This window comes from Amblyraja radiata, chromosome 18, assembly GCF_010909765.2.
Source record: "Amblyraja radiata isolate CabotCenter1 chromosome 18, sAmbRad1.1.pri, whole genome shotgun sequence".
Taxonomy (NCBI): domain Eukaryota; kingdom Metazoa; phylum Chordata; class Chondrichthyes; order Rajiformes; family Rajidae; genus Amblyraja; species Amblyraja radiata.
Window position 1 is genome coordinate 12547106 of NC_045973.1, and position 27228 is coordinate 12574333.

Here is a 27228-nt window from a genome sequence, read left to right on the forward strand (position 1 = left end):
GATGTTTTTGTTGTTGTAGCCCTATTTCTGCACCACCATGTGAAATGATAGATAGGAGTGTAAAGATCAGTCCTGATACTGCTGTTGCTTTGATTACATTGATAAATCCGCACATCCATTTGCTAATGGAACTATTACTGTTTCTTACACTTCCAGTGCAACCCTTGTGCTCACACATGTGTCATCAGGACATCATGGAAAATTATAGAAATCATCTCAAAATCATTAAAATATATATTTCATGTATAGTTCTCCCTAAATGGTGGAGAATTATTACAATTTGGCTTTCCCTGCCATGCTGGACTGGATTAGAATTCCAACACTAAGTCTACCTTGCTATACCGTTCCAAATCGTTGAAGGTTCAGTGAATAATAAATAAAACACATTTGATTTCTGAAACAGCAAGTGTTACTGGGAAAAGGAAGTCCTGAGAATTGTGATAAATATGGAAATATTGGCGAATATTTCAGATCTAATTGCTGTAAAAGTGACAGGAGTAAAATTGGTGCAATTAATATTGTTTATTTTAAGTCATACAATGCCCAGCTGAAATCTAAAATATAAAAACAATAAATTATTTTCATTTTATACAAGACATGGAGTGTGTAACTAACTAAATGCTCATTTAGCTGTATTTATTCAATACGTCAATGCCTACAAAGCACATATTAACTACAAAGTGTGTTCACAATCCCACAATCATTGCTATAAACATGAAATTTATATACATGCAAAAACCATCTCTAATTTACGACAGGTTGTAAGTCAGCAAAAGTTAGGTTTTCATTGGGAAGATCCTGAAAAGTTTGAACAAGTTGCAGTGAACATGGACAAAAGTATAAAGAGTGAGATATTTTTGTGTAGCAATTGAAACAGCAAATTTTGGCATGTAAGATTTCATATATAAAACAGTTGGAGTCTTAAGTTCGTAAAAAATTGACAGTGATTAAAGTCTATTGGCACATGTATTTAAGGACCTATTAATGAATAGATCTGAAGCAAAGTGAAGAGCAATTATAGTATTAGGCCTGCTGTTGTTTGTTTTATTGTTGCCTTTGAAAAGGCACATATGGATTAACCTTGTTAGCATTGTTATTTACTGATGGATTCTCCAGTTACAGCTGGAGAAGTTATGTGTTTTATACATTTACAAGAATTGCCACTTTTAACGAGGCAAGATGGCTTCTACCTCAGATGGTAGTACTTAAATTACACCATGGAAACGCTAACTTATACGGTTGTTACTGACAAGAGTGAGTTATATATCCGGGTTCCATCAGGTGACTTTGCCCCATGAGTTAAAAGTTCCTGGATTGTCATCCAATTGTCAAAAATCTTCTTACTCCTTTTCTTCATCATTTTCTTGTGGCTAAGTTCAATGATGTTGAACTCTTTCTTCTCCTGCGTGCTCTGCTGCTCCTTCAAGCATTCCAACCTGCTCTGCATCATGAATTCCCGCCGCTTTCTCTGCTCTTTTGCACGTACCAGATGCTGCTTTCGTTCCTCCTTACTCCAGTAGCGCCCCATTTTCATCTCACTTATGGCGTCGTCGTCAGTTGTCATACCACAACGTTCTTCTTTAATTTTCAGGGCACGTTCCTTCAGGATGCGGTCTCTGGCTGGACGTTTGGTGATGTATCTGGTCCCATCACTACGGACCTTTACCTTCCACTCCATCTTGGGTTGTAAGTGACTTGACGATTCATGATAGGAAGGTTCTTTGCACATACTAACAAGACTCATTTGGCTCTGTGCATACTCCACAGCTGACTTCTGCTGTATCAACTGCATGTAGCTTTGGTAGTGTTGAGCATGTGCTGGGATATGAGCATGTCTATAGGGCGAGTTATGGTATGAGATTGGACAGGTGGAGCTCTGGGGGAAAGCCTGGCTTTTGTTGCACTGCACAGCTTGACTCTCATCCTTTCCGTCAGATTGCTGGCAATGGTCAGGTTCTTTCGTAGCCGAGTTGGATTTTGCAAGGCTCATTGTATGGGATAGAAGTGGCATTTTGGCAGTGGTGCTTGCCAACGCCTCATTACTTTGACTGTTCAGGTTCTCAAACACCCTGCACAATGAGTTGTTTGGAGACAGATCTAACGTTAGCGGTGTGCTTCGACAACTCTCACCAGTGTTGTATGCGCTCGAGCTGTCCTTATCTGATTTTTCTGGTAGTTCTGTAATATCAGAGAGTTCACGGCTGCGGCTATCGATGCTGGTGTTGTAGTTGTGAAAACCACTGTTGTGTAACATCCACGACTCCCTGTATTGCTCTTTCAATTGTTGCATTTTATGGGCTCGTGCAATGTTAAGACACTCAAGCTCAATGTTGCGCAATTCTTCATTCAGCATTTCCAGTTCTCTGTCAACAATTTCCTGGTCATTCTTACTGAGACCCACAGCGCTGCCACGGCAGTGAAGGCCATACTGATTGTCACTCTGCATCTGATACTTTAACTCCAGCAGATCACGGAACCTTTCACAGCCATCAGAGGGAACGCAAAGAAAATCTGGATCTGCGTAGTCCCGGGAAATGAAGGACGCACGACTGAACTGCAAGTCTCTGCTTCCAAGGGTGTCATAGTTGCACATGACTCTCAAGGCAGTGGGGGTGGTGTGGTCATCCCCAAGATTCTCTTGCTCAGAACTCTCGTCGTTGCGTGTGCTTTCATCTGTGCGTCCAACGCCACTGTCTTTCTCATGCTGGTTGGACAAAATAGTGGCTGTGTCTGTTGTCCCCTCATCATCATCTTGCTTTTTCTGCAAGAGAAAAGAATGGAACATTTAGTGTAAGGACTAAGGGTTAAAATGATTTGGTGGCGTCTGAAACAGCGAAGTGGTTAGAAAATCTCAAATATGTGGTGGTTACTGCATACATTTTGCATACTGCGTGTCAAGTAAGTCACTTGACATGCAGTATTTCCGATTGGAAGAACAAGTAGTGTTGTTTTTCTTTAAAACTGCCTGAATAGTTGTATAGAAACCATGTGTCGGGTTCGATCCCGACTACGGGTACTGTCTGCATGAAGTTTGTGTTTTCTCCTCGTGCTCTGGTTTCCTCCCACACACGCCAAAGACATACAGGTTTGTACATTAATTGGCTTGGTATAATTGTAAAATTGTCCCTAGTGTGTGTGTGTGTGTAGGATATCGTTGGTTGGCATGGACTCAGTGAGCCTGTTTCTGCACTATCTCTAAACTAAACTAAGTGGTTAGAAAATGTCAAACATGTAGAGGTTACAACATGAATCTCACATTTGCACGCCAGGTAAGTCGCTAGTTACACGGAATGTGAAATACTGTCAACAGGAAATGGAAGAGCAAGCAGTGTTGTTTTTCTTTAAGACTTTTTGAATAGTTGCATTGAATCCATGTGTCGGTACAGATGTGCAGCGGTGGAGTTGCTGCCTTACAGCGCCACAGGACCCGGGTTCGATCCTGACTACGGGTGCTGTCCATATGAACTTTTGTGCATTCTCCCTGTGAGTGCATGAGTTTTCTCTGGGTGCTCCAGTTTCCTCCCACACTGCAAAGTTCTACAAATGTGTAGGTTAATTGGCTTCGGTAAAATTGTAAATTGTCGCTAGTGTAACATAGTGTTAGTGTACAGGGTGATTGCTGATCGATGGGCTGAAGGGTCTGTTCCTGTGCTGTATCTCTAAAGCAGGGGAGTCAGGCCCGTGGGATGATTTTCCCGATGCCAGAGCGGGCTGCGTTCACGTGTGCACGGAGCGATCCGGCGCGCTTGAAGTCGCGTTTTGCCTGTGACCTAAAATGAGTTTGACACCCCTGCTCTAAAGTGGCGGACATTCTTACCTCTTGCAGCATGCTTGCTGTAAACTGCATAGCTTGATTATGTTGCTCTTCCAACATGTCCAGATGCAAATCATCCAGCAAATCATTTCGATCATCATCCATCCAGCCTTCATCCAACTGCATTTAAGTAAAATAAGCAAGGCATTTAAACAAATTTCAGAAGGCTTCGTGACAGATGCTATTTCTACAGCAGATCTTGTTGAGGCTCTAACTGTTTTCAAGTATGGGCAGTCAAACCCCCATTGCACGAGGATCAGCTGTCTAGGATTTGAGCCTAGTTGTGATGTACAAAGCAAACAAATCTCCTCCTGTTTTCAAAATTTTTACTGGATGCTTTTTCCCCCCCCATAAATGAACCATTATAATGCCTTAGGATTTCGAACTATTCTCTTGTTTGTACCAATATTCTTTGCTCATGCTCTCTTTTATATGTTACTGTGTCAGTTGGTCAAATCTTTACTTTAAATCTGATTTCAGGTCACATGTGATTTAGTTGGGTCTGAAGACGCTACAATCAATTCTGTAACGACTCTCCCATTCGGTACAAGCAGAGTATCATGTACTGCATTTTCTAACTAAAAATGCGAAGAAGAATTTCACTGCTAGAGGTAAAAATGCACTCTTTTCACAAAAATAACGGACCCGTACCCCCAGTTCAAAGGGGAACCAGGAGAGTTTTGAGGCTTGCTATGAGCAAATTCACTGCAGCATTTCATATATGGTGTAGACTACATTTTAAAATACTTAAGTGATTGCAGCACAAAATGGATTATGTTCATACTTTCCTAAGTGATAAGAGCAGCATTCATCCCATCAAGTCTACTCCGCCATTCAATCGTGGCTGATCGATCTCTCCCTCCTAACCCCATTCACCTGCCTTCTCCCCTGACACCCGTACTAATCAAGAATCTCTATCTCTGCCTTAAAAAATCCATTGACTTGGCCTCCACAGCCTTCTGGGGCAATGATTTCCACAGATTCACCAGCCTCTGACTGAAGAAAATCCTCCTCATCTCCTTCCTAAAAGAACATCCTTTAATTCTGAGGCTATGACCTCTGGTCCAAGACTCTCCCACTAATGGAAACATCCTCTCCACATTCACTTTATCCAGGCAACTGATGCAACTGTAAGTCCTATTTCTTGTCAATGTCAACACACAGGGATGTCCATCGCAAGTCATCACCCAATAGTACTCATTTTCCCATACGGCTTTCTACATTTCCATCTTTCTGACAAAAATTAATTACACGTAATGTAACAATTCACAGGACTTTCTTGCTGGACTACTAACAACTGCAAACCTTTATTTTGTAAAAGCACACTTGCAAGCAACGGTGACCCTGCCACAATATCAATGTACGTGAAAGAATGAATATTGATCAATTCAATTGAAGATTGGTCTGTTGTTACAGCTATAAACTTTGCTCACAACACACATAACAGATCTTGCCCATAAGGGAAAAAAAAGTTCAATTACATGCTTACATACATTGGGGTTATACTACACACCTGATGTTCTTCATCTATTCAATTCCACCATTATCACTACCATATATCAATGTTGTAAAACTATCAAATTCCATGTTTTTGATTTTTCCTCCATGTCCCCCTGGTCCCATTTTGTGCTACCACGACAATACAATTGGTGCAATTTGTAATGGGTACATTATTACTATCATAACCTTCGAGGATTGAAAAAAAAAATGCTCAACCAGCCAATATCAGTTATTGCAATTCCACATTTATAGCCAGTGCCGCATGCAGCATAACAGAACTTGATCAAATATCTCTAAACCTTGATTTAGAATCAGAAAAGATGAACCATTACTAGACATTCTTAGCTTTGAGTACAATTAACATTTTCAGCTGGCACATCATCCTTTACACCTTTCTTGATTGAACATCCTGCAGTTTATTATTTTTTAATAAATTCCATACTTTATAAACAAAAGTGATCATGAATATCAAATGTTTACAGCAGAGTTAATCTGACGTGAGATTTCTGCAGCAACCACAAAAGGACTATTCAGACTATTAATGTCATCACTTCTCCCTCCTCAGCCAACTCAGTGACAACACAGCTCATGTTCATCCACACACTCTTCAAACATGGCAAGCATTTCCACTGCCACCATTCTTTTAACCGTTAACATCCAAACTTCTAATACCTTGTGGCTGAAATGTCTGTTCCCTCAGACTAAAGAAAGACAGAGTGCTGGAGTAACTAAACGAGTCATACAGCATCTCTGGAGAACATGGATTGATGCCGTTTTGGGTCGTGACTCTTCTTCAGAATAAATCAGGCGGTCATTGTGGCGCAGCAGTTGAGTCGCTGCCTTACAGCAAATACAGAGCCAGAGACCTGGGTGCCGTCTGTACGGAGTTTGTACGTTCTCCCCGTGATCTGCGTGGATTTTCTCTGAGATCTTTGGTTTCCTCCCACACTCCAAAGACGTTGTATGGCTTGGTAAATGTAAAACTTGTCCCTGGTGTGTGTAGGAATGTGTTAATATGCAGGGATTGCTGGTCAGCGCGGACCCGGGTAGGCCGAAGGGCCTGTTTCAGCGCTGTATCTCTAAACTAAATCTCTGACCTATGGTTCCTGGCCTGAAGGCACTTAATGAGGAAGGGGCATATAACCTTGTTCAAAATATAATTACAAAGATTCATTGCCAAAGAAATGTCTTCTTACAGCTCCACTCTTCATGCTGTGATCATCAAGACTATTTTTTCCATTTTCTAGCCCCCTAGAATCTAGAACAGCACATGGCAATCACCTCACATCTTCCTGAAGCCCTAGAACCGTATCATTGACTTGCATAAAAACAGCCACATCCCAGGATTCAACTTGTTTTATCTATACCACTACATATTACAAAATATTTTTCTTTCTCCACACTGTGAAAATACTTCCTTACTCTTGTATTACAAATCCCTTGCAAAGAAGGCCAGCATACTGTTGGCCTTTCAAGCTTCCAATTGTCCCTGTATAATTACTTTCTATCTCTCATATTTGAAATAGCCTTCTCACTATCTAACTATTCCATTGTTCTTATAACCTCAATTGTCCCACTTACTTTGATACACACTGTATGTAACTTGTTTTTGTCCTTGCACAATAAAATGTAGCCAAAATGTTGACAAGGAACACTTATGTCACAGAGTATCAGGACGTGACAGTGCCTAACCATTTCCCACTGACATTCAATAGTATAACACTCACCAAGTTCCCCTGGCATCTGAGCAGACAATGAGTTTCTACCAAGTGACTCAGCCAGTTCCAAGAAGAGCAGCAAGTACAGAAAATCTTGCAATTTTGCGCTGCTTGGAAATATATTAAACAATCCTATGAAAGTAACCTTCTTCACAAATACTACAGATTTCAGCCGCTGATTTATTTACCATCATTATTCTCGTGACAATATATTTCAAATTCCCTTGAATGTTAATTATTGAAATCTATGAAATGTATCTTCAGTTTTATAGAATGTTAACTAATTTACTGCTGAAATTAGCTAATCGACATACAATGAGTCATTGTGTTCAAGTGACGACTTTAACATTTCCGAGTGAATTAATTATTAAACGACATTTTGAATAGGAATAAACATTTTTTTACCTGCAGTTCAGGCCTGGCCAAAAGTAGGGAAATGTTCTTGCTTTCTTCACGAGTAAGTAATGCTACAGCTTCTTCTCGGTTTTGGATCTCAATGCCATTTATCTACATAACATACACAAGCAGAGTGTAATTTACTGAAATATAGTGAACCTATCCTAATTGATATGGTGAAAGCTAATAATTAGCCACAAACTGCACGCTCCAATGTATGTGCATTCCACTAATTAGTCTATTCCAAAAAGAGGAATTACAGAATGCCTTCATTAAATAAGAAACATGAACTAGTATCTGTTTTCTTTTTCAGAGGATTAGAGCATCATGAAATTCATATCACTATTTAATATGCACGAAAATTATAATCACGAAAGATATATGTACATAAACCAAATGTGTCCTGATATCAGGCCACTCGCTGCTGCTCTGTGTTAAGTTACTACAATTTCTAAATCGGTTCCTGGTGATTTTTCCATGAGAAAGAAAAGTACAGGCACAAATACTGAAATAGAGAAACAATGAACTCAGATGCTGGTTTACAAAAGAAGACACAAAGTGTTGGAGTAGCTCAGGGGGTCAGGCAGCATCATTTGGAGAACATGGATAGGTGACGTTTCAGGTCGGGTTACTTCTGTACTTCATAAAAACCTAGAATTTGCTGAAAACGTTTTATTAAGTCACCATACTCATGAAAGTGCCTAATCACAATTCAATACATTTAATCAAATGCTGCATGTATCGAGCTAACATTGGGTGCTGCCCACTTTGTGAAATACTGTGCAGATTGATTTCTGATAAAGTATTGGCACAACTGAATTATGCAACTTAAGATCAATCTCTGAAAATATTAGCATACTGTTTTATGTTTGTTGGTGCAATAACTTTACCTGAATTATTCGGTCTCCTTCCCTAATGCGACCATCTTTTGCTGCAATACTGTTTGGATCAATCTGAAAAATCAACATTTTTTTTGTTCAATAAATGATATGTTCAGTAATTACTTTTCTGCTTTCTGTGTCACCAATATTTATTCTGCACTGCTTAGATGATGCATGTATTCATATTTCATTGTGCTACTTTATGGTTAGTAAGATAGATTTATCTCTTATTTTCTCATTTTTAAGTACAATGCTTTGCAGCTCCTCATAAATAAATTGCTAAATCAATAAAATAAATTATAGATAGAAATCTAAGGTCTGTAATATTCAGCTGCCACTCAAATAAAGCCACTTTGTGTTTGCATGGAGCATCAGAAATAAACTTTATGTTGAAGTTTAAGAAGGAACTGCAGATGCTGGAAAATCAAAGGTAGACAAAAATGCTGGAGAAACTCAGCGGTGAGGCAGCATCTATGGAGCGAAGGAAATTGGCAACGTTTTGGGTCGAAACCTTTCTTCAGACTCTTCAAATAAAATTGTTTTTCACCGTTTGAATTCACAAATGAAGTTGGCTTTAAGTAATGCTAGTGGAAGAAACATTGATATTTTTGGCAGGAGGCAACCAGGATGGTTTGCACAACAACTTCAACATAAAAGGTAAACAAAAATGCTGGAGAAAAATGCTGAGTATCTCCAGTATTTTTGTCTACCTTTTATGTTGAAGTTGTGCAAACGGTGAAACACAATTTTATTTTGCCATTTAAAATCTCTCAGCATACGTCAAGATCAAGAAATTTGCCTAAAACTCACCAATCTCTATTTTAATGTTGTGAAAGTCCAGCTTCTGAATATGAAACAATCACATGCAATGCAAGAAATACATCGACAGCATTTTTACCCCCTTTGTTAAGTAGATAACGAGCAGCCACAAAGATGAGTGTGCAACAGCAATACTTGAAAGTTTCATTTGATGTACCAGCTAAAAATTGATAACCCCAAATTTAGGAGATTGAGGGGGGATCTTATAGAAACTTACAAAATTCTTAAGGGGTTGGACAGGCTAGATGCAGGATTGTTCCCGATGTTGGGGAAGTCCAGGACAAGGGGTCACAGCTTAAGGATAAGGGGGAAATCCTTTAAGACCGAGATGAGAAAAACATTTTTCACACAGAGAGTGGTGAATCTCTGGAACTCTCTGCCACAGAGGGTAGTTGAGGCCAGTTCATTGGCTATATTTGTGTATGTTATGGAGAGAAGGCAGGTACGGGATACTGAGTTGGATGATCAGCCATGATCATATTGAGCAGGCTCGAAGGGCCGAATGGCCTACTCCTGCACCTATTTTCTATGTATCTATGTACCTAGGGTATGACGTGAAAAGTAATTTATGCACCTGAACCAGGAATTATGACCCTGTGTGTGAAATCTTACTCCAGACAGATATCCCTCTCTGAAAAAATACAATGTCTTTCTTACCTCACTGACATATATTCCTGTGTCATCTTCATCATCTGTTCTGTAGCAAACTGTGAGACCAAGCTTGTCCTTCCCTGGCAGTCTGTACAGATCCACTTCCTAATCAGTCACAAAGCAGAGAAATTAGCAGGACTCAAGGTTTCTTATTTTCAACTTCACTTTACATTCACATTCAATATCTTATTTGCAATTTAAACCAACACACTCGGTAATGTTTCTTTTAGCTGAGTTTTCAATACTTTTGTGATGTTAACAACACTCAGCAGGATCATTGTGCTTAAAACCTTGAGAGCAGCATTTCAATCATTTTGTTCTGAAAGGGCAATTTCATGCAGAACAGACAACTTCCATTGAGTTAATATTAAGTCAGCTGTGTGCCCGTTTTTAGGTATGATACTCTATGGCAGAACTGTCAGAAGTGCCCAGAAGATGCATTTTCTATTTACCAGCTTTGGTTGCTATCAGAACTTGACTAGAAATTGAATATTTTGTTCCATGAAAATACATTAATTTTTCTTCACTGGCTTTTCAGGCTCTATTAAAAGATAAGTATGTCATAAATGTTGTGGGAACCTCACAATTTTTGGAAAACTGACCGTGCTTGGACTGTGCGATAAGTCTCTTTGAAATGAAATAGATTTCATTTGCTTAACCAGCTTATCGTACAACACACCTCAGGCTTCCAACTGTAATAACTTTGAAATGAAATGTAACTATGGACAACCAACTAAAGTCTACTCTTTTAAAAATATATATATTTAAGTATTATTACTAGATTTAATATATTCTATAAATAGCAACATTGTTGCTCAAATATTTGATGGTTTACCTTGTGACAGAAGGACATTATAAATGCTTGCTGATTCTCTACCTCCCATTCTCCACTACTGGCAATCTTTAAATCTATTTGGGATTCAAGATAATTGAACCTTTATAAGAATCTTTTACATTATTTTAATCCACAAACTGTCTAGTAAGCTCAAAAATCAGTGAAAGTTAATGTATATTCTTACTAGTTATCCCCACTATTTTAGTCCAGGACTGCAGATCACATTGGCCAGACCTTTCACCAATAACGATGTCATTTTAATTCTAGGTCAATTCTGCCCCTAAATCCATGAATCAATATAGGCAGCCTTCTATTTATCATCCATCTTTTTCACTTCCAGGTCAGCTATTCAAACACAGGCACAGATTTTTTTAAATGTCTGCAGAACAGCCAAGGACGTCCGGATATTTGTTTGTGGATGAAAACAAAAGTTCTGATTTAAAGTACAAAAAAAAGCCTTTCCTCAAATGGCTTTGTGGAACAAACCACAATTAGAAGGCAAAGCGAGGATTTCTGGTTAACATCTTTGAACGTATGGAACCTCAGATGCCTTCCAGCAGTCTGCAGCAATAGAACGCGAGACATCTGATATAATTACATTTGACTGGGAGGTGTGTACACAAACTATTGCACTATGTTCTAATTCAAGTTGACTGAGAGGTACATATATCACTAAGTGCTGGAGAGGTGTTAAGAAAATTGAAAAATACATTATTAAATGAAAACAATGCATGATAGTCAGGCAGAGCAGACACACCAGCAACACGTTAAAAAATGACCAATATTTGTCGTACAGTGTCATTGACATTGCTGCTTGCTTTTATATGTGCTATTCAATTTATGTTATTTTTTATCTAACAGCTCTTTTTACATCAAAATAACACAAAAATTACATGAAATTCAAAATTCAGATATGCAGCCTGTGATATCAACTGCAGAAAGCAAGGGCAGATGGAAGCCTATTAGATCAGATAGAAGTTATTCCATTTGTGGTCATAAAATGGTAAATATTACCCATTGCTCGGGGCTGTGGAGTTGTGATTTAGTCATTAATCAATGTTAGGCAGGGTCATAGTGTCATTTGGGTCCTCACTCCATGCTAGGACTGGTTTACAAAAAATCACGATTCCAGCACAAAGTAGCTTTAAACCACTTTTGAGTTAGTCGTGAAATAACCAATCACTAATATGCAGACTAACTATTAAGCTAACCAGCTAAAACCATTCCTTGGTTTTATTATGTTCTTGTATTTTTTTAGTGCTGTCAATATTTGCTTTATATAGTCACTGCTGCGCTCTAGGCTCTTTTAAACCAGAATTAATGTCACAGCATTTTCTTTGGAGAGTGCATTCAAGGCAGAATTAATATCTCTTGTCAATAACCAAGTTATTTATTGCCTCAATGCTTATTCCAGAAGTGCAATTTCAGCTGATGCTTGCCCTTCGTGTAAGCTGGCTTTCTGGCTCCTCATAAAGGAGAAGTAGTGATCGCTTCCAGTTGCTGCTGGAAAGGATTGGGAAGGCTGGTGGAAACCAGAATGGATTAGGACACACAATGAGGATTTTAATTTTCAATTGTGACTTCAGACACGTTGGTGCAGGAGTAAGGAACAAGGCAAGAGTTTATCTGTACCAAGGGCCACGCAAGCCACCAAAGTTCACAATAATATGGCATCAGGAAGAGGTCACCAATGAGGTCAACACTCAGGCTAAATAGCCAGGTTACCGATTCAGTGCTGGAAACTGGCAGAATATTAAAGGGGCTGTCCCACTGTGGCGACCTAATCCGCGAGTTAAGAAGAGTGCCTTCGATCTTCAAGGTCGAGGGCACTCGCTTGGAAAACCTCGAGCTGGATTGACCGACCGCACACACAAACACATCGCGAAGACGGGGTAGCAATGTCTGAAATTCACACCCGCGATGAAGAGGAAGGTAAACGGCTGCCACAGTGTACGGTAAGTCCTTTAGAGAGGGCGGAGAGTGGGTGGGGGGAAGAGAAGGGGAGGGAGAAGGAGTGGAGACTTTTATGAAGTATAATAAAGTTTCGCAGGCATTTTAAGTGTGTGTGTGTGTGTGTGTGTGTGTGTGTGTGTGTGTGTGTGTGTGTGTGTGTGTGTGTGTGTGTGTGTGTGTGTGTGTGTGTGTGTGTGTGTGTGTGTGTGTGTGTGTGTGTGTGTGTGTGTGTGTGTGTGTGTGTGTGTGTGTGGTCGGGCGATCCAACTTGCAGTTTAGTCGCTGACGGTCGATCCAGCTCGAGGTTTTTAAGGCGAGTGCCCTCGAGCTTGAAGGTCGAAGCCAGTCGCTGAAAGGTCGCATCAGTGGGACAGGCCCTTGATGTCAAGAGCAAAGTATGAAGGAAAGAAGGAACTGCCCAAGATCCAAAGCATACCACCTCATCTGTGAAAAACGGTGGTGGGGGTGTTATGGCCTGGGTATGTATGGCTGCTGAAGGTACTGGCTCACTTATCTTCATTGATGATACAACTGCTGATGGTGGTAGCATAATGAATTCCGAAGTACATAGACACATCCTATCTACACAAGTTCAAACAAATGCCTCAAAATTCATTGGCCGGCAGTTCATTCTACAGCAAGACAATCATCCCAAATATACTGCTAAAGCAACAAAGGAGTTTTTCAAAGCTAAAAAATGGTCAATTTTTGCTTGGCCAAGTCAATTACCCGATCTGAACCCAACTGAGCATGCCTTTTATATGCTGAAGGGAAAACTGAAGGGGACTGAAAGCCCCCAAAAATTGAAGCCCCCAAAATAAGCATAAGCTAAAGATGGCTGCAATACAGGCCTGGCAGAGCATCACTAGAGAAGACACACAGCAACTGGTGATGTCCATGAATCACAGACTTCAAGCAGTCGTTGCATGCAAAGGATATGCAACAAAATACTAAACATGACTACTTTCATTTACATGATATTGCAGTGTCCCAAACATTATGGTGCCCCAAAATGGGGAGGGAGACTATTTATAAACACTACTGTAATTTCTACATGGGAAACCAAAATGTATAAAAATCGCCTTTATTAAAATCTGACAATGTCCACTTTAACTACATGTAATTTTTTCTATTACAAATCTCAAATTGTGGAGTACAGAGGCAAATAAATAAATGATGGGTCTTTGTCCCAAACATTACGGAGGGCACTGTAGTGTCTCTGTAGACTGTTCAAAAGCATTTATCATTAGACAACAAAAAGTAACTCAGAAAACTATTTCAACTCTCCTTTGTTAGTGCTTTGACCTTACCATTGATCTTAGTCTTCAAGATCTGAACACGCTTCGTTTGTGGCTGGAGACAGTCAAACAGACCATTAAGGCTCTCCCAATGCCCAGCTGCCGTGTCACTATGCTGGTCACCTTTTGGCACCACACAGTACATCAAAGTCACTATTATTAATGGTTTAGCTCACATCATCACAAAAGAGCCAACAGGAGAAAGCTTCACAATTACCAGCCAAATCTTTTTCATATCACATTCTTTTGTACTTTACTCGTTCATTATTGGAATTTGGTTTTAATTTCAACTGATGCATTGATTTTTGAGATAACGGTTTTGATGCTGTAAATCATGACATTCATTACCCAAGAGTAGACACGTTTCACCAAATTATACAGTTAATGGCTTCACAAGATTTAGTTCACTGTATACCACGTGGACTGGATCACAATACAGCATAAGATGTTACAAAGAGTCAGTAGCAAAGGCCTAACCTCATACAAGAGGATTTGTTTCCACAAAAAGCATCCCCAGAGAGGACTGGAATTCATAAACACTCATCAATTGCCTAAATGTGTTATCACTGAATCTATGAGAAAGCCGTGCACTTCAGTATCAAATCCAATGAATTCCCTCAATCAAAATTCTAATTTCATATTTCTGTTTAACATCACTTTATTTTAACACTTAAGTAGACCCTTCAACATACAATGTCTAGTCCAGCTCGAAGGCAATCCCTATTTCTTTTCCTGTATCTATTCTTTATCAATGCCCATTCATGAACCCTGTTCCCCGGCCAATCTCTTACACCGAGCATAATTTAGAATAGTGAACTGACTTCAGTACTGGCACATTTTTGGGGATACAGCAGGAAACAGCATGACCCAGTGCATACCCCACACAGACAGCACCAGAGGTCACAATCACTCTAAAGTCATTCAACCTCCAAGAAAGCTGCTGAACTTGCAGCAAGACTGTGCCATCTACTCTGCGTTAAGCATTATAGATCAGGTATAACTCTAGTGAGAACAAAGCAACTGGTATGAAGTGAAAGTGCCATCTAAAACACTGGTAACAAACAATCATAAGTATTCAGTGAAATAACGGAGAGAATTTGCCTGCAATCATTATTTAATTAATACAGGTGCACAACCTTTTATCCGGAGTTCCGGAAACCGAAAAGCTCCGAAAACCGGACATTTTTTCCAGGATGTCGCCTGCACACCAAAGCTCGCGTTTGGCGCCAAACTTGACCCGAAATGACCCATGGTCAACCCAGGTCTGTACTACTGTAGCGGCTGCCTCCTCCCCGGAGACCGGGGAGACACTTAAACATCTGTAAATCATTGCTTAAATGTTAGTCAGTTAGTTTGCAGGGGGGGGGGGGGGGGGTGAAGGGGGAAACTTTAATTCTTAGTCCCCTACCTGATCGGAGATGCGGGGAGCGGGCAATGCCTTACCGGGTCGCCGTGCAGTAAGCTCCAGAGCGCTGTGGCCGCCGACTCCCAACATCGTGGAGCTGGGGCTGCGGGCGTCCGTCCGCGGGCAGCGCCAGTTGTAGCTCCGACCCCGGCAACTCTATCCCTGGCTGCGTGGCGCTCCAAATCCAGCGCGGCCCGCGGCCGGACGCCCGCAGCCCCAGCTCCGCGATGTTGTATGTCGGCGGCCACAGCGCTCCGGAGCTTACCGCACGGTAACCCGGTAAGGCATTGCCCGCTCCCCGCTGGTATCCCAGCGCTGCGACGCCGCCGACTCTCAACATCGCGGAGCTGGGGCTGCGGGCGTCCGGCCGCGGGCGGCGCTGGATTTGGAGCGCCGCGCAGCCAGGGGTAGAGTTGCCGGGGTCGGAGCTCCAACCGGTGGCCACAGCGTTCCGGAGCTTACTGCACGGCGACCCGGTAAGGCATTGCCCGCTCCCCGCCTCTCCGACCAGGTAGGGGACTAAGAATTAAAGTTTCCCCCTTCACCCCCCCCACCACATAAAATCCCTCCAAACTAACTGACTAACATTTAAGCAATGATTTACAATGATTCCCCGGTCTCCGGGGAGGAGGCAGCCGCTCCAGACTTTTCAAGCCGCCTGCGCTACCTACCTAATCTACGCTAAAAATCTTCCATTCGGAAATCCGAAAAATTCCGAAATCCGAGAAGTGTCTGGTCCCAAGGCTTTCGGATAAAAGGTTGTGCACCTGTATATGCAAGAATGTTCTTGATCTACCATGTGCATGACCAAACATAAAAGGGTTCACTTTATACTTTATAATGTCATAAAGAGGCAGCATTCTCATATTTTAAAAATATGCAACATTTAATAGGATTTCAGTCTAAATGACCTCTACAAAATGAGCTTACCTCATATTCTAATTCTTCTCTGTCAATTTCAGTTTGTAATCCTTGAAAATAGTCATTTGAATCATAATAGTCCAGTCCCGATGGATGTCTATGCAAAAGAAAGTTAAGATATTCAAAGTATTGAGATGAAAAAACATCAAACACAAAAATAGCATGTAGACTAGATAGGATCCCCCAATGAAGATACAAATAAAGTATTTCTTGAGCTTGTTTCATGAGCATCACTGTGCATAAAAAAATTCTGCATATGTGCTCTACCGTCCAGTGTTTTAGTTTTGGAGGTACAGTGTGGAAACGAGTCCATGCTGACCATTGATCATCCATACACATGTTCTGTCCTACACTCTCGGGTTAAATTACAGAAGCAAATGAATCTACAAACCTGCTTGTCTTTGGTACCTGGGAGGTAACCGGAGCATCCGGAGAACACCCACAAGACCACAGGGAGAACGTACGAACTCCTTCCAGACAGCACCCGCTGCCAGGATTGAACGCAGGTCACTGGCACTGTAAGGCTGCAACCCTACCGCAGCACCAGTGTGTGGCTAGTGACACGCAACTAATGTAAGAGTTCCGCCAATAGAACTTCTAACTGCATTGTAGCAGCACGCCAAGTGTATGGTCACTTAACACATGCACTCTTGTACTAAATAGAATGGTTCACAGCAAAGACACAAAATGCTGGAGTAACTCAGTGGGCCAGGCAGCATCACTGGAGAACATGAATATGTGATGTTGTGGGTCGGGACTCTTCATCAGACTGGATGACTGAAGAAAGGGCCCAACCTAAAACATCACCTACGTAAATATAACTTCATTAGCCATTCCTCAGACTTCTTGCCAAGCTGGTCAAGATCCTGGTGTAATTTTTGATAACAATCTTCACTGTTTACAATACCACCTACTCGTGCTATCGGCAAACTTACTCATCATACATTAAATATTATCATCTAGATCATTGACATAAACCATAAACAGCAATGAGCCCAGTCCCAATCCCTGAGGCACATAACTAGTCACACGCCTCTAGTCCTAAAAAATAATCTTCCACCAACATCATCCATTTCCATCCCTGAAGCCAATTCTGGAGTAACTCAGCGGGAAAGACAGCATCTCTGGAGAGAAGCAATGGGTGATGTTTCGGGTTGAGACCTTTCTTCAGACTAGAGTCAGGGGAAAGGGAAACGAGAGGTAGAGAGATACAGAACAAATGAATGAAAGTTTTGTAAAAAGGTAACAATGATAAAGGAAACAGGCCATTGTTAGCCATTTGCCCGGTGAGAATGAGAAGCTGGTGCAACTTAGGTGGGGGAGGTATGGAGGGAGAGGGAATGCAGAGGTTACTTGAACCTAGAGAAATCAATATTCACACCACTGGGTTGTAAGCTGCCCAAGCAAAATATGATATGCTGTTTCTCCAATATGCGTTTGGCCTCACTCTGACAATGGAGGAGGCCAAGGACAGAAAGGTTAGTGTGGGAATGGGAATTAAAGTGTTTGGCAAACGGGAGATCAGGTAGTTCCAGGGGGACTGAGCGAAGATGTTCAGTGAAATGATCGGCCAGTCTTGCCGATGTATAAGCGTATACAGGCAGCTAGCTCTCTCTGGATGCAATGGGTTATAACCTTCCAGAGCTGCAAACCATGTGGAATCTTATCAACAGCCTTAACTCCATTGTCTGTGGTTTTAACTCCCTCAGTGCAATGAACACTTTCAATGACATTGAGCTTCCCCTGAATGAGGACACAATTGCAAAGGGGAAATAACAATGGCAGTGGGAGATCAGATCAGTTGCCTAAATACAGGAATTGCTGTGTTCCAAACTGATGTTAAGAAAGCTATGCATAATCTGAAAGTGCTTTTTTGTGTCACTCCTCTGCAACGTGACTTAACAGCCTTTCTCTGAAACTTAATTTGGCTTCCACAATCCTCAATGTAGAGCCCAACGGTGCTGTCACACATCATCCTTCCGCATATTTGAGTGATGTGGACACGGCGTGCAGCAAATAAAGCAAAAGATATGTCACGCCGCTAATAAGATTCTCAGCAGCATCATCCTTTCACACCGCTTGATGTTACACATCTTCCTTTATACATATGCTAAGTCTTCAACAGTGTGCTATCAACAGCAAGGATGCCCAAAAGATCCACTGGCACTCATGATGGCAAAAACTCATGATGCCCAGAGCCTTATTCCAGATGAGACTTGGAACATGAAATCATTCAACACTCAATTCAAAAATCCTGAGGAGGCATCATAGTGATATATGTAGCTTAACAGCATCACAGGAGACCAATTCAGGCTTAATTACTTTTCTATAATCTGTGGCTTCATATCATGAACAAAAATATTTCATCAAGTCAACACATTGTTTTTATTTCCTTAGCAATAGCCTTGCCATTCACTAAAAACAAATATTCACTCTCACTTCAAAAATGTGTTAAAGAGATGCAAACATGCATATCATTAAACAGTTGAATGTTAAGGGCCTGTCCCACTTAGGTGACTCTTTAGGTGGCTGCCAGGGACAAGTTTTAATGACATTCACCTACGACAACTTACGACAACAAATATTGTCACCGCTGTCGCCGAAAATTTTTCAACATGTGGAAAATCGCCCGAAAAATCTATCATTTAAAATAAAACACCTAATAAATTTAACTCATTAATTAGGAGTGTTTCCAAATTGTTAATGGGAAACCTACGGGTGTTTTAACAAATCCTCTCTCCGTGCTGTACAAATTTTAGTTACTCTGTTTAACCTTTTCTTACTTTAAGAGGTGGACAGGTACATGAAATAGAAATTGTCTGTTCTTTAAGCATTTAAAAGATTTTACACACCTCATGTATATTAGTACTATGACAATAAATCACATAATCAAGTTTGCCATTTCCTCAGTAACATCAATAGATGTTTGCCAATGTCATATTTTTAAATATTTATATTTTTCACATTGAAAGCTAAATGCATAACATTTAAAAAAACAATATTCCATTTCATCATTAAAGCTTTGGCACATGGCACATTACAAATCATGCATTCTCACCTAAAGAATTTGTTACAATTGGTTGAACATATCAAGATCACAGCAGAGAAAGAGCAAAAAATCTTTGGGTGATTTTCGTAATGTAATGTCCAATTTGGAATAATTGGGAAGATAATGCACTGTAGTGGAGACCTTTGAAAAATATTGGTCTTCAATTAATCAAATTTACCGGATACATCATGAGGTAGCAGGGATGGAGAAATTAACAAATTCTGCTGCTCTTGATTTTTTATATACGTTTTTATTCATAAAACATGTGGGGTGTCGAGATGCTTTGGGGATATGGCCAGGCTAAAGGAATGAATGAAGTCATATCAAATGGACTATAATGTGGAAAAATGTGAGGCAATTTCACTGGGGATTTAAGAGTTTTGATAGGTGTGGATAGATAGGATAGATATAGGACAGAGTAATTATATTATTTTACTATGACAATCCAGTGGTTGTGTGGTAATCATTACCAATGATTTTATTGTTATACCTAATAGAATTGTAACATCTGAATCTTAAACTTGACATCTGCCATAATAGGATTTGAACTTGAGTCTCTGGACTTAGGTTTAGGTTTATTATTGTCACAGGTAAAGTGAAAACCTTTTGTTTGCATGCTATCCAAACAAATCAGATAATACTTTATATGAGTAAAATCAAGCCCACTGCAAGTACAAAAAGATAGTGATAAATTTAGATGTAGAAAAGAGATTTAAAAGAGTGAGGTGATTGCTACGGACTATAGTAAATCTGCTACGGTGCCAACTTTTGCACCATTTTGTCCAGGGCCAGGCTTCTGTTTTACAGGATTCTTCTCCTGTTTTACAGGAGGAAGGAATCGGCAGGTCAGATGTTTACATTTCCGGAGCTACCTTTCACAATAACGTCCCGCAACAGAGGTGCCTAAATTGATTAGGTTTTGTACTACAAAGTTATTTATTTCCACAAAAGTGCTTGTTTGAAATTTCAATGTTGTCTTATGACTTAAAACCTGCACCATTGGTAAAACTCCAATATAACATTGTGGGACTGTCCTTCCATGTGCAAAAGACCAATGCAAAGCAATGTGAATAATTCCTGACCAAAATTCCTTGACTTCTGCACCACACCACCAATGATAATCACATTAGCTGCTGGCTATCAACGGAAAGAAGAGGTGCTAAATAATCTTCAACTTGTGTTTAAAAAAACCAAGTTGATTAGTGAAGCCTTCAAATCAGAGATTCCTTTTTCAGAAAAAAGTCACATTGGACTTTCAAGCAGTGGCTGGAAAAGAAGAAACCCCGAAGGTTGATAACATAAATTGTCCAAGTGCAATAAAATTTAATGTTACCAAATATCTGCAGGGCTCCCAAAATTAATTTAGAGTTTTCCAACTATTATGGGACTATTATGGCAGCTGACAACTGATTTAAATGACTTCGAGGTAACAATTAAAATACTGCTGTCTCTGGAAGTATACGCCAAATAAACAAGGGTTTTCTTTGTTTCTGGACTTCTTTTAAGTTTAGAAACAAAAATAAAGCGCTGGTCTTTATTTATAGTAAATGGAAGAATATACTTACTCTTCAGGTAAAAGATATTGCTCCATCACCACAACAGGTGGAGAAGGTGGTCTTATTTTAGCCAGTGCCATGATGTGTTCGAAGGTGATATCTGTCTGCGTGCCCATATCCACAAGTTGACACTCATGCGATGCATTAAGAACTTTAGTGCGCGGAGTTCTGCGTAGCACCTGCACTACAATGGGTTCTTTGGCCGTTCGAAAGGCTTCTACTGCTTGCTCGTGAGTGACTCGGGATAAGTCCTTGCCATTAACCTGTCAAATAAAATTGGAAAATCATGAGAATGCAATAAAACCCTTTCTATGATAACACTTACAGTCTCTGTACCATATTAGAGTCCCTGTACTATACTGATAGTCTCTGTACCATACTAGAGTCCCTGTACTATACTGATAGTCTGTACTATACAAATAAGGGCACTCACTATGTGTACTATTTTCATATGCTTGGTTAGAGACATAAATTATAAATGGTATAACATCTGTGCCATGGGCACATAGGAATAATCTGACATGTTACTACCAAAAAACAATTTTGCATCAATGCTTCTGATTTCATACGCTATGCACAAGTACCCTCTAGCCACGCCAAGAAATAGCAACAAGACTAATTAATAATTTAATGCCAAAATACAGTGAGCAGATCTAAAAGATAATAATACCAGTGGGCCAACAAATTAACTATGGTATGAATGGAGCTAAACATTTGCTTCAGATTAAAAAGATATTGAAAGAATTAAATAGTGCAACCAAATAGCCGCATTATCGAATTTCTTTGGTTTATCTGGAGCACCTCAACAGGCCAGGCAGCATCGCTGGAAAAAGGAACAGGTGACCTTTCGGGTTGAGATCATTGTTGCTTTTTATATATCTTTCATTTGTTTTTTCTATGTACCTTCTGTATCTCTCGTTTCCCTCTCCCCTGACATTCGACCCGAAACGTCACCTATTTCTTTTCTCCAGAGATGCTGCCTGACCCGCTGAGTTATTCCAGCTTTTGTGTCGTTCTTCAGTGTAAACCAACATCTGCATTTCCTTCCAACATTCTTTAGTTTATCTATTGGTCAAAGTGTTGCTGAGTGGAGCTCACTGATGGTGACCTGCATTGAGACTCTTCGAAAAGGCACAATTATCTTCTCCACACTTGCATCGTTATCTCAATGAAAAGGGTCACTGGGGAGTTACCTGCTGACACTCAAACTCGTGGCACAGCCGTATCCGAGGTCATTGGATTGCACCAGTGGAGAATAAAACAAGTCCCATCTATTAAACCTCTCTGAAAGATTTTACAAATTGAGACAATCCTAAAATGACCTAAACCGCAGCATTACTGTCTACTGGAAGTTATCAAAGTTTTGTCTTTAAAGACTATTGATGTAAACATTTACACCTATTTTGGCATTAAAAATGAAATCATTCAAAACACCCCACAAAAACGCTTTTAAATAAGGAAAACCATTAATGCAAACATAATGCAACAAGGTTATTTCTTTTGTTTAAGAAGGAGCTGCAGATGTTGGAAAATCGAAGGAAGACAAAAATGCTGGAGAAACTCAGCGGGTGAAAACCCGTTGAGTTTCTTCAAGATTTTTACTTTCCAACCTTGTAAGCCTAAATCCACCATCCTCTCCATTTAAAAGAATGGAAGATGATCCCGCCCTAGGCCCAATTTGGAGCAGGAATTGAGAGCAGATTCACCAGGGAAAATGCTGGGGAATTCTAACAAGCCCTTGATCGAACAGTGGATTTCATGCCCCATCCAATGACATATCAGTCTTCTGGCTCCTGTGCAACTGGGCATATATTGGAAATAAACAATGAATTCACTCTTATAAACCAAATCTACAGTAGTTTTTGGCACAAGGCCCTCTTTGTGTGCATGTGTACAGAACAACTAGAGCTGCCTTTTTATCTCATCCATAGTTAGTCATTAAGTTTGTAACTATTCTTCATGGATAATATGTTTCAGAGGACAAAGGATTAAGGTGCAAGGGGAAACATTTACTCTGAACCTGAAGGGCAACATTTTCCAGATAGGTGGGTGCATGGACCAAACTACTGTAACAGGTAGCCAAGGCAGGCACTACAATAACATTTAAAGTACATTTGGACAGGTACATATGAATAGGAAAGGTTTAGAGGGATATGAGCCACATGCAGACGGGTGGGACAGGTGGCATGTGGTCATAAGGCTGAAGTCAGCACAAAATAAGCCCCCTCTCCCATAGGATATGGAGTTCAGCGGGATCAACGATCAAAAAGCTGGTCAAACTTGCAAACTTGTGGCTTTGCCAAATTAAATCAGTAAATTCAAGAGTAATTGATGAATAGGACAGAACAAATCAGGCAAAACCATGGACTTAATAAACTAAATAATATTGCTAATTGTTTTTGTTTCTTCCTGGGTAAGAACATGCACATCATGCAGATCACACTCCAAATACAGAAAAAATATGTTTTTGTTTAGTTTAGTTTAGAGATACAATGTGGAAATAGGCCCTTCGTCCCATCGAGTCCCCGCACATTATCACTATCCTAACACGCTAGGGACTATTTACATTTAGACCAAGCCAATTAATCTACAAACGTGTACATCTGGAGGGAGGGAGGATACCGAAGATCTCGGAGAGAACCCACGCAGTCGCGGGGAGAATGTACAAACTCCGAACAGACAGGGATCAAACCCGGGTCTCTGGAGCTGTAAGGCAGCAACTCTACCGCTACGCCACCGTGCTGCCCAAATTTTGTGAACATCTTCTCAGTGACAATTTCATATTGAATAATCGGGTACAATTTCTTCATTAAAGTTAGCCCTCCAATTTTAAGGTACAGCATTTAATAGCAGTCCTGAGAAATCTTCACAATGCACCTCAAATAAATGTATTGCATTTGCAATAAAAGCAGTCCTAGTTATGTAAAAAAAATCATGTTCTTATGAAATCCAAACTCAAACCTAATACAGGATGATTTGAAAAAAAAAAAAATGCGCAGGAGGTATGTTGTGGATCATGTTCGTAATGTTGACAGGATTGCTTCCATGCAACGCGAAACAGTGTTCTTTTCTGATGTTAAGAATGCTTAACCCAAACTTGACAGCTGCTTGATGAACGGTACAATCAAATTACATACTCTTTACCAGTGTTGAAAACACCTTCTTATTGCAATCACAGCAGACGGATGACCTCTCTAATTTTGACAGTGCTTCAGAATGCAGTAATTATTGAAGAGGCCAATTATCCTGTTCACAGGTGCAACTGTTTGCATTACCGTGTTCAATAAATGAATAAGAACAAAAAAAATACTCAGCCATTTCACATATTTGAGTACTTTAACAAAAAGGCAACTGTTCGATACTGAAGTATTATCAAAGTGCACTCTCTCATCAGCAATCACTTCTAATAAAAATTATATTGTCAAGCCAGCAAATGTAGATAAAATCAAGTGATGAGAAATTGATGCTTTGTAACAAAAGGTGATGGCGTGGACATCACATTATTAAAATGAAAGCCGGAATAAAAACTTAAAGAATTAGAGCATTCAGAAAACAAATTCTGAATGACAATGTTCACATTCTAGATGACGACATTTTCTAATTAAACACTCTGTATTCAGGGGGATGAATCACATTCATTTTATTTTTAATTAAAATTTTCAGTTACTCAGTTGTATTTTAATCTATAGTACCCATCATCTAAGAGTAGCATAAATATATATTTTAAATTTGTAATCTGATCATTTCTACAGGTGTTAATATAATGATCATCTTTTCTGGAAATGTGTGATTAAAACTTCCAGGACAGTAAATGAACAAATTTGAATATGTTATCTTGCCTAAAGCTTAAGTAATTAAATATGTTAATGATATTATGTATGATGCCAGAAATTAATTTGAGATGAGGACAGAAAAATGTAATAAATTGCAATTTGAGTGTGTTAGCTTTTTATTCCCTCCACATACACACATTCCCCTCTCTTCTCCAGCTGTACAAGGAGATGTGGGCGGCACGGTGGCGCAGCAGTAGAGCTACCGCCTTATAGTGCCAGAGACTCGGGTTCAATCCTGACAACGGGTGCAATATTAATTGATTTACACAAGTTGAATTTAGTTTTAACTGCATATATTCTCCATCGATATTCATTTCTAAAATGTATTACGTAGATTCCCACCCTATGGAGTTTGTATGTTCTCCACGGGACTTGCGTGGTTTTCTCCGAAAGTTCCGGTTTCCTCCCACACTCCAAAGTCGTACAGATTTTTAGGCTAATTGGCTTTGTTAAAATTGTAAATTGTCCCTAGTGTGTGTCGCATAGTGTTAGTGTTCATGGATTGCTGGTCAGCTTGGACTAGGTGGGCCGAAGGGACTGTTTCTTTAAATTAAACTTTATTCAAAAATGGCCAGTATATAACGTGCACCTGTGCACTACACACAGCAATTAAAGAGTGATAAGGCAACAATGCTTCCTTTGAAAAATTAAATAACGCTTGGTCACCTGGTGCCTGCTGCACTCTCCATCAGAATGGACAAGTATTAAAACAAAATGCAAGCTTGGACAAGTTGGGCCTGTTTCCAATACTGTATAGCTCTATAACCCTATAGTACCAGGTCCGGCACATCTCGTATGGCCCTGCATATTTAAATGGGGTGGACACAAAATGCTGGAGTAACTCAGCGGGACAGGCAGCATCTCTGGAGAGAAGGAATTGGTGACGTTTTGGGTCGAGACCCTTCGTCAGACTTTAAATGGGGGAATGGCCTTTAACTAAAAAATCGAGTGAATGCAAGTACTTCGTTTTTTCTTTAGACCTTGATTTATAATATAAATGTTAATTGATTTACACAAGTTAAATTTAGTTTCAACTGTATATATTTTCCATTGATTTTTAAAATGTATATTACATAGATTCCCATAATTGATCAATGTCTCATTGCTTCCACCTTTGTTCAGGAATATCTTCAGCAATGGGGCTGACAAGCGCTGGGGAGTTGTGAGGCTATGAAATGGAAACGTCACTTCAAACATCCCTTATGAAGCCAACACCTACATGATGCAATGAGATCTACACAATATGTTGCAATCTTTTTAATTCATCAAAAGCATTCAATAAATTGGATCAAATGATAATTTAATTTCTGGTGTCCTGGTGGGTTTCATTGTCTGTATAACTCGTTTTCACTTATGCAACAGCTAACAATGGGCCGTTCCCTTGTCATTGTTACTTTTTTGCATACCTTTCATTCCTTTGTTCTATATCACCCTTCACCTTCTATATCTCTCATTTCCCTTTCCATGACTTTCAGTCTGAAGAAGGGTCTCTACCTGAAACATCACCCATTACTTCTCTCCAGAGATGCTGCCTGTCCCACTGAGTGTCCCAGCATTTTGTGTCTATCTTCGATAATAAGTTTCTGTTTTGATCAGCTGTATAAAGTGTTTATATATAACAAAATTATATTGCCAGAAATTACTCAAAAGATATCGATAAAAATAATTCAACTGCATGGCTAACATTAGAAAAAAAAGAGATCTTTACACAAACACAAATAATAACAACTTAAAAATTACATTTTTAATGTTGAACAGAGCAAAGCTTAGTTTAATTTAGAAATACGGTGTGGAAACAGGCCCTTCGGTCCTCCGAGTCCGTGACGACCAACAATCACCAGTACTCTAGATTGATCCTACACACAGCAGGGACAATTTACAGAAGCCAATTAACCTACAAATCTGCATTTTTTTGGAATGTGGGAAGAAACTGGAACAACCGGAGAAAGCCCACACGGTCACAGGGAAAACGTAGAAACTCTGCACAGAGAGCACCTGTAGTCAGGATCGAACCCGGATCTCTAGCACTGTAAAGCAGCAATTCCACCGCTGTGCCAGGTGTATTTATCTGAACAATTTTTATTCTCCCAAATGGCAAAGCATTGCTAATTATTACATTATAACAAAGGGTTCTAACCAGCCCAATGGTTCATGCTAGCTGCCAGCACAGTGATCCCAAGTCCCAATTCCCTTTCCTTGTTTGCCTGTAGCTTCACAGGTTATTCCCTATATTCCCCGTGTTTATTTTACCACTTACCAACACTAAAGGACAATTTACAGCAGCTAATCAATCTACTAGCACAAGGTTAGGACATGAGAACAAACCAAAGCACCAAGCGGAATCCCAAATACATTGCAGATGCATATAGAGTTAAACTGCATGCAAAAAGGCCCTTTAGCCCAACCCATGCCGACCAAGATGTCCATCCAAATTATCCATTTACCCGTTTGTCCTTATCTCTCTAATCTTTCCTATTTGTGTTCCTGTCCAAATAACTTTTAAATGTTGTTCAGTTTAGTTTTAGTTTAGTTTAGAGATACAGTGTGGAAACAGGTCCTTCGGCCGACCGAGTCTGCACTGACCAGTGATCCCCGCACA

General features: G+C 40.0%; 1 protein-coding gene across 4 annotated transcripts in view; it reads right to left on the bottom strand.

Annotated features, from left to right (window-relative positions):
* Positions 1-507: 507 nt before the first annotated feature.
* Positions 508-27228, bottom strand: part of pdzrn3 (PDZ domain containing ring finger 3) — a 193278-nt gene continuing 166557 nt past the window's right edge. For all 4 annotated transcript variants that reach the window (XM_033036724.1, XM_033036723.1, XM_033036725.1 and 1 more), the window contains 7 exons: positions 20806-21059; positions 16201-16288; positions 9786-9884; positions 8319-8381; positions 7438-7539; positions 3818-3934; positions 508-2761 (listed from right to left, as the gene is read on the bottom strand). In XM_033036724.1, coding sequence (XP_032892615.1) covers positions 1232-2761; positions 3818-3934; positions 7438-7539; positions 8319-8381; positions 9786-9884; positions 16201-16288; positions 20806-21059 — 2253 coding nt within the window. In that variant the 3' untranslated portion in view covers positions 508-1231. The remainder of the gene's footprint in view (positions 2762-3817; positions 3935-7437; positions 7540-8318; positions 8382-9785; positions 9885-16200; positions 16289-20805; positions 21060-27228) is intronic.